The sequence below is a fragment of the Taeniopygia guttata genome, chromosome 1A (assembly GCF_048771995.1).
Source record: "Taeniopygia guttata chromosome 1A, bTaeGut7.mat, whole genome shotgun sequence".
In the NCBI taxonomy this organism is placed as follows: domain Eukaryota; kingdom Metazoa; phylum Chordata; class Aves; order Passeriformes; family Estrildidae; genus Taeniopygia; species Taeniopygia guttata.
In genome coordinates this window covers 29,391,338-29,399,869 of record NC_133025.1, presented here as the reverse complement: position 1 = coordinate 29,399,869, position 8,532 = coordinate 29,391,338, and the positions used below count along the sequence as shown (strand labels likewise).

General features: G+C 44.5%; 1 protein-coding gene across 1 annotated transcript; it reads right to left on the bottom strand.

Moving 5' to 3' along the window:
- Positions 1–1,818: 1,818 nt before the first annotated feature.
- Positions 1,819–6,947, bottom strand: LOC101232981 (prolactin-like). The gene is made up of 5 exons (XM_004177219.5): positions 6,738–6,947; positions 6,416–6,567; positions 6,163–6,270; positions 4,945–5,124; positions 1,819–3,294 (listed from the first exon to the last, which is right to left on the bottom strand). The coding sequence occupies exons 1-5, from the start codon at positions 6,772–6,774 to the stop codon at positions 3,100–3,102; spliced, it is 672 nt and encodes a 223-aa protein (XP_004177267.4). The 5' UTR covers positions 6,775–6,947; the 3' UTR covers positions 1,819–3,099.
- Positions 6,948–8,532: the final 1,585 nt, after the last annotated feature.

The following is an 8,532-nucleotide window of genomic DNA, read 5'->3' as shown; positions in this document are numbered from 1 at the left end:
AGGAGATGAAGTATTCCCCGGTGCAGAAAGCAACTATCTTTTTTCTGTTTGAGGCATCGGTGGCCAGAGAAAAAAGCATGCCCTTTTCAGCCCACTGCTCAATCGTTTCCTCAATCGCAAGAGGAAGCAAAGCAATGCTAGCAATATAGGAAGGCTTTTGTTTTACCAACATGCCTCGCTTCAGCCAAAGGCAAAACTGAAATATAACACTAATGAGGATGAATGACTGTGGACAACATTTTGATGCACTGTTCCTCGTGTCTACCCACTATCTCATTTTCTCTGTTTTCACATTTCTGTACAGCAAAACGTTCCCGGAGTTTTTTGAACGACCTACTCCGTTTGCGAGGTTTTCCGTCTGACCCTCAGCTGCGCCCCTTGGGACGTCCTGCCAGCTGCGGGTACGGCTGATTTCTGAGTCACCATGCAATTCGCTTGCAATGACTTGCCACCAGGCAGGACCATGGGGGCACGGCCACCTCCCATGGGAGCACGGCCGCCTCCCAGGCTGTGGCAGCGCGGGGCGCGGTGCCCGGGGAGCGGGGGTCCCGGAGGGAGCCTCCTGCAGTCAGCCTCCTGGGCGCAGTGACCGCCCGTGTCTGTCACCCCTCGCCTCTGACGCAGGGTGGCTGGCATGTCTGTGCCGGGACGCGGCGGCATCATCCTGGCACCGCTTGTCTCCTCAATGAAGGGCGGTCGCCCCGCTGCAGCGTTTGGGAGCCAGCAGTGACCCCTCGCTGGCATGGGAGGCACACACTGCCAGCGGGATGCTGTACTCCGCGACTGCGGCCACACCAGATGGTCGCATTAATGCTATACCTATTAATTGCTACTACATCTTCTGTGATCACAACTAGATGCAGGCAGTGTGGTCATCCTCTCCTGTTTCTGTCTGTTTCCTCAGAGGAGTCTTCCTTTGCTGTTTTGGAGCTGTGTTTTGTTTTTACAGAACTTCCTCAAAATCTGCCCATGAATGCTGCTATCTCATTATGTGTTTGTGGTATCTTGTGGCATGAGGAACTGCAGCTAGTAACTTCTTCAGGGCAAGCACAGTGTAACCCATTGCCTTTCCACTATACCTGACACAGCAGGGAGCAGACACTGTGAAAGCTCACAGCTTCTAGCTGCAAAAGTACAACAGTCATCTACCCCATACCAGATATCTGAGGATATTTGCAGTCACAGGCATGTAACTGAAATGTTTCTCTGGTCTGCGTAAATGTTTCTTTGACATCTTTCTCTGCTAGGTTTCTCAAGCCCAAAATTAGTGTCATTATTAGATAATCATCAGCATTTTACTCCTTGTTCTTGCTTGCCTGAGCTCCTGCTACTGTCAGCAACCATCAAGATCATGGAAGGCCAGAAAAGAGCATTTAGTGGTAAAAAAGTCAAGAATATTAAAGATAAATCCATGTTGATTATATCTACTTGCTGAAACGTCTCAGGCTCTGAATGCAAAGAAGTATTGTTTTATGCATAGCCAGCAGCACCACCCTGCTGCTAGGAAAATGTGATTTCCTTAAAATATATGACAGCTTTCATATTTTTATTTACAATGGAGTTTGTAATCATTACTGTAAAACCCAAGTCCTGTGTCAGCATGTGGAATGGGAAAGAGACTTATTGCTACTTCCTGCTCAGCCCTTAGACTGAAATGCTATTTAGACAAGAGTTCTGACTTACTTTTCACAAACTTTTGCTTTAGGAATTTCTACTGAAATCAATGAAGCCATTACAGATATAAAAGATCATTCAAAATTAATAAAGATACTAGATTTTATGGGACATATATGAAAGCCCTCAGAAATCAGTAAGAAGTATGACATGAATGTAAAAGTCTGGCATAGGCTCTGTCATTAAATGAGCTGATCAACATCAATGCCCCTCTTCAGTGTTAAGCAATATTCTGCAGATAGGTATATATGTAGAAATGGGGGGAAACATTTTCTTTGGGTAAAAATATACTTTATTGATAGTATACAGATGTACTAAGGTTTAACAGATTGAATCTTACTTTTAACTATTTTGTACCTATGTTTCAGCTTCTGTAAGGCTTTCCACAGGGTCCCACTTGACATCCTTATCTCCAAATTGGAGAGACATGGGTTTGAAGGCTGGACTATTTGGTGTTTAAGGAATTGGCTGGGTGAACGCACCCAGGGGATTGTGAACAGTGGCTCTTATGTTCAGGTGGAGACCAGTGATATGTGGTGTCCCTCAAGGTTCTGTCTTGGGACTGGTGCTCTTCAGTGTTTACCTCAATGACAGCAAGAGTGGCATGGAATGCATCCTCAGCAAGTATGCAGATACAAAGCTGAGCAATACAGCTGACATAACAGAAGGAGGGGATGTCATCCAGGAGAACCTGGACAAGCTTAAGAAGTGGGCCCACAAGAACCTCATGAAGACAGTCTGAGAGCTAGCATTGTTTTGCCTATAGAAGAGAAGGCACCAGGGAAATCTCATTGCAGCCTTATGTGACTTAAAGATTGGTCATAAAAAGGAGGGAGAGCAGCTTTTTACATGGATAAAAAGTGATAGGATAAGGGGGAATGATTTTAAACTAAAATAGGAGAGATTTAGATTATATGTCAGGAAGAAGTACTTTACTCAAAGGCATGTGAGGCACTGGAATACATTGCCCAGAGAAGTTGTGGATGGCTCATATCTGGAAGTGTTCAGGGCCAGCTTGGGTGAGACCCTCACCAACCTGGTCTAGTGGATGGCAACCCTGCCAATGGTGGAGTGGGGGTTGGAACTCGATGATCATTAAGGTTCCTTTCAACGCAAGCCATTCTGTAATTCTGTGTATTTATCTAAACTGTATGAATCAGCCATAGTATAGTCTGCCACAGTGTAACATGCAAGAATATTTATTTATCTAATGCTAGAGCACTCCTTTTTATCAATACATTAACCAACATACACACATGAGGCTTTATTTAGTATTTCATCTGCATTGGTCAACTGTGTCAGCTTCCAAAGGATTTCAAAAACACTTTTCTATTAAAATTACTGTGAAAGTGATATTTTAGAAATTCTACTTTTTTAAATCTTTATAAGCAACATGCTGAAGACTACTTGTCAAGGGATTACAATTTAGCAACTATTTTCTGGCATAATCCTACATTTGAGAATTTTTAAGTAGCTTTGTACTTTATTGGAATCTCTCCTAAAACAGTGAATGAAGTCAGAGTCACTCATCATGTTTGCTTCATTACTAATTGATAAACCAGTGCCTTCGGATGATGCCATTCCATTTAATGAATTGCTGATGATCCCCATTGACTGCATCTGTATTGGAAACAGAATAGAAGTTCAACCTGTAACTACACATACACCAAACCTTGAAAATACTACTGCAGAAGAAAACTGAGGTGTCACTCCATTGGCTGTGCTATTCCAGATCTTTCACATACTTACTAAAGGTATATGCAAAGATCCTTACATAAAATAACATTGTCTTTTTATCCTTATGGTATCTCTGCAGCTTTTAAACTAGACTGAAATTTCTTGAAACACTAGTAATGAATACTGCATCTGAGTTTAAGTGGAGGAACCCTGGTTTGGTAATCCTTATTTCCTCTTGAAGCAAATCAGTCTTGAGATTTTTTAGCTATTTATTTTAATGCTTTCTGTGAAGGGAAGCTTCTAACATGAGTATCCACCAGTGCTGTTTATTCACCCTGGTGAATTCTACGGACTGTGATCACCTCTCAGAGTAGGTGCTTCACAACAAAAGCAAGTTTAGAATTGTCCTAATTTTTAACAGAGAAACACAGATGCAAAATATGCAATGCATTAATTTTTGTAATTGTATTTCTACTCTGTGCAGAAATATCCATGGTACAGATAAGTCAATACTTTAAAGATTTCCCTCTTAGTAATAGCTTCAAAGGTGTTTTAGAAAAAATAAAGCATTTAAATACACCAAAAGTGTGTAGCTAGTTTAGAGTTTGCTTCAGCTACAGATTGAGGCAAAGGTCAAGCTTTAAGGCCATTTTAACCCATAACCACGGCTGCATTTGGATGATGGAGTTTCCATTTGTAACTCTGAGTCACCCTAACCTGGGCTGCATTTTATAGTAGGGTACAATTCAGCCTATTCTAGTGATGAGCTGCTTACTGTTTTAAAACTTGTGTTCCCCACCTGTGTTCATAAAGTTGAAAGGTGATCTACTAGTGTAAGATACTAGTTTATTAATAATTTTTTTTAGTGAAACAGACACCCTGGCAGCGTAGCCATTTTAGAGAATGGGCACACAAATTTCATTCGTTCAGCCAAAGCCACAGTTAATTTTAGATATAAATGCACAAAAAAGGCAAAGGTCAGGACTTCTGTCTGAGAAGACAGAAATGGAAATAACAAAGAATTTAATCCAATGATTTATATATAATCTCCCATAATTTGGAAGGGAGTTTTGAAATTTTTTTGTTACTGACATCAGACTTAGGCAATGCCACTGTTGTCTTGAAGAACTTATCCCAGCATAAAATTATTGCCTTAGGAAGGAGCTCTTTGTGTCAGACAGCAGTGATACTTGAATTGCTTAGAATGTAAATCCAAATAAAACTTTACACAATTATTAAGCATTTATCATGGTCTGCCCACATCTTCTCGACTGGCCTAGAAAAATCAAATATTCCTGGCTCATATATGAAGCTAGAAAGGGCTCTAGCCTTTGTAATCGTGTGTGTTGTTCATGTATATCATATTAATAAAATGTTGCCTCACAGATATGGACTTCTATAATGCCATCTACATATCTGGCAATTTATAACTAAGTCACATCCTCTGACAGAAAGACGACTGTATCATTAACAAAGTCCTGCATTTTGCTGAATATGAGCTTCCAAGCCCAAGTGGGTGTGTATATTGCTCCCTCCTTGAAGTCACCCATGCCACATAACTGATATAAATGAAAGTTATATCAAAAATCTTGCCTTTTCTGTTACTTTCTCGACTCCAGTCTTCAGCTCATGTACCATATTGCTGATTTGCTTAGCTTTGCTAAGGCTGTCATCAGGTAGCTCTTGATGGTGCTCAATATGCTGGTTAAAGTGGGAAAGTGGTTCTTTCCAGGCTTGCAAAAGTTTCAGTATTACTTGAGTTAGTTCTTCTCTCTTATAAATTAAAACAGTAGAGAATGTGTCTGTTACTTTGCAGCAGATCATGTGAATACTCTTAGTCTCATTATGAAATCTCAGTGGGATTAAGATTTACATCTGCAATTGACTACTTAGACACCACTCTGTCTCTGGTTATTTGTATATATATAATAACACCCAGAAGTTGTATTTGTCATGTCTTCAGCTAGCACGAGCAGGGCCTCATCTCCCATTGTCCTTCCAGGGGACCTTCTAAAAGGACATCCTGGGGGAAGATCCTCATTTCACCACATCCAAAAACCAAAATGTTAGCATTTGTCTTTGTCTGTCTCCTAGAGGCAAAAGTTTCTCCCACTGATGTATCTCCAACATCGCAATTTGCTTTTTCTCTGTAGGAGTAAACTCTTCCTAGTCTTCTCTGAACTAATAATGATATTTTTCTCTTTGCCATCACAACTGTGATGTAAACAAATCTGCTGTTCTTTTCCCCTTACCTAACTACCAATTCAGAGATGACTGTTATTTCTTTCTCCTGATTTCTTTTTGTACTTTGCAGTGATATTGATTAATATAACTTCTTTGCCACACACACACAAGTTTCTAAATTTTTGTTCCACAGAGTTTGCCTCAAAAAAATCAAAGGATGTCTGTCAGTCATTCTGACAAAGTATTACTGCAATATCCTTATTATAACTAGTATTTGCAGTCCAATTTTAGGTACCACATACAGATTTAAAATTCAACTAATTGAAGATTTATATGCAATATCTCTGTGATGTGCACATATTTGGGGTCAAAACTTAGCAGCCTCTTTCATCCAGATGTTGATGAAGCTCCGGAAGCATAAAAACCTCTCTGCCTGTCTCCAGCCCGACTGGAGTGGGGGACCATTACTGCATGATTAATGAGACATTTTGGGGTTCTGACAGGACAGGAGGTATATTCCCCTTTCTCCAGGGTAGAGAGAAAGAAGGCGGTGTGACCCCGTCCCCCAAGCCTCGCGGTGCTCCCTTCTGCCCCGTCTCTGTCCGCCAGCGCCGCCGTTGCCCTTACCGGGATTTTTTGGGCGTATTCTTTGCCGTTGGGGGTCAGCATCCCCGACGTGTGGCACTTCCGAGCGGGCCTTCCCAGCTCGTTGTCACGGGAAGGAAAGTGTTTTTCCTACGGGGGAGGAACACCTGAACGTACACCGAGAGCACTACCGCCCCCCTACATCCCCCCACCTTTTCCCCTATCCCGCCCGTCGGGGCGATCCCAGGGCGGTGCGAGCCCCGCTCCGCGGCGGCGGGGCCGGCCCGGCACTCACCAGCTCGGCGTAGAGAGCCGTGGAGAGGCTGTGGATCCTGCCCGAGTGCCGGATCACCCGGTCGAAGAGATCGGCCACGGTCAGGGGGTGACAGCCAGCGTCCCCCGGAGCGCAGACCAGCAGCCACAGCAGCGCCAGCGCCGCAACCGCTTCTGCGGAGAAGGCGGCGGCGTCGGGGCGCGGAATGCCGGGGTGTGCCCCGCCGGAGTGTGCCAAACCGGGGTGTGCCAAACCGGGGTGTGCCCCGCCGGGGTGTGGTGTGCCAAACCGGGGTGTGCCAAACCGGAGTGTGCCCCGCCCGGCCCCGCCGCCCGACCCTCACCTGCTCGCCCCGCCGCCCGGGCCGGGGCCGCGGCCATAGCGCTGCGGAGCCCGTGCCCCGCACGGAGCGGCTGCGATCGGCCGGCGATGCCCCCGTATCTCCTATATATGCCGGGAGCTCACGGGGATGACGGGTGTCTCCCCTGACGTGCGCAGCCCGCGGCCACCGTGAGCCAGCCCGCCCGGAGCGGGGCTCACGGCTTGGCGGGCGGATGGGAGCGCCCCTTGCACCGGCGGGACCGACTGCCCTCGGCAACCCACCGGGCTCGGCCGAAATGGGATTGACTCCTGGGCTCGCTGCTGGGGCCGCTACCGACCCCCACAGCCGCCCGCTGGTCGCAGCCCTGTCGTGGGCAGGCAGAGGGGCCGCTCCGGCCCCCGCACAGAAGTGGTGTGCTCAGGGCCGTCCCAGGAGGTAAGGGTGGGAGAAAGGAGACCGGGAAAAGGAATTGCTCATGTTCGTGGTAACGGGGTTCACAAAAGGACAGGGATGGGCAAAATGAGGGGTAGGAGAGAAGCCTGTTCTGATGATATTCACCTCTCTTAGCCATCTTTTCAAATCCCACTGTTATGATCAGGTCTGCTTTTCTTGCTCCATTGTAGGTGATGAGAGGTAAGACTGCTGAAATTGTAATAGCTGGTGGCTGCATGTTTAGTGGTGCAACTATACCTCAGGATGGTTGAGCCCATGAGGCTAAATGCTCAGGGAGTAGTGCAGCAAAGAACTTAGATCAGGATCCCTAAAGGGGTGCAAGTCCTGTGGACATGGTTGGTGTCCTCTATTTTGTGGCATGAGATCCTGAGCAACCCTCAGGACACATAAGAAAATCTGAGATGCTGGTCATGAGGAAAATTAGTCCACTCTGCCCTTCTTACTGGGGTTTTTCACTGCCAAGGGAAAAGTCTAGGTGAGGAGATATGTGACATGAAATTATCTTTTCTCCCCAGCCATTATGCTGGAGTCATGTATCTGTTTTCTAGCCCCTGAATCCCAATTTCATTTATGGAAAATGGAAGGAATATACCTCTGCCAGAATGATGAAAATCATCCCTCTTCCCACCTTTTAAGAGCAGCTGGGTGACTATAGCTCATTCTGGAGGTAGAAGACATGAGTTTGACTAGTTCTTGGCCAAGGTGAAATGGAGCTCTGTCACCTATATTCTGTGTGGGTACTAAAAAAACTGGTAAGAAACAAGTAGAGGTAGCTACTTCTCTAGCCAGATCTTACAAGTAATTGTCTGCCACTGCTTCTGCATAAAGTCAAGAGACATTTCTAAAGGACTCATGTTTTGAAAGGCTGGTAGTCCAATGGGTATATAGGATAAATTTAATCCCTCATGTTTTAGAATTTCTAAAATTAATTTTAGAAACAGTTTACTAAGATGTGTCTAATGAATAAAACAATGTAGGTAATTTCAGTGTTTAGTGCTGCTGAGCCAGTTCTTACTGGGGACCATACCGATATGGCAATAGCTCTGAGCTCTTTGCTAGATGATAAACTGCTTAATGGTTTGTGGTCCAGCTGAAGGGTTGGAATATTAATATTAATTAATTCTAATAATTATCATAAAACAAGCGATCATGCATATGACAGGATCTGAAAAGCTTTGGAAGTTTGCATATGGGAAACACATGGATCACTGACTTATTTTTATTGGCAAGTAGCCATTTTCTTTTCTTTTTCATGTGTCTTGGAGAAATCCTGATACATGCATATCTTAAAAAGGTTCCTTAAAATATTAAATTTTTAAGTTTTGAAGAAGCAGTGAACTTCAACTCTGGAAAATCTAAATTA

Coding starts and splice junctions, on each gene's coding strand:
- LOC101232981 (XM_004177219.5), bottom strand. CDS start 6,774: ATGGCCGCGGCCCCGGCCCGGGCGGCGGGGCGAGCAG. Junction 6,271..6,415: donor CGGCTCTCTACGCCGAGCTG/GTGAGTGCCGGG, acceptor CCTCCCCCGTAG/GAAAAACACTTTCCTTCCCG. Junction 5,125..6,162: donor AATACGCCCAAAAAATCCCG/GTAAGGGCAACG, acceptor TTAATTTATAAG/AGAGAAGAACTAACTCAAGT.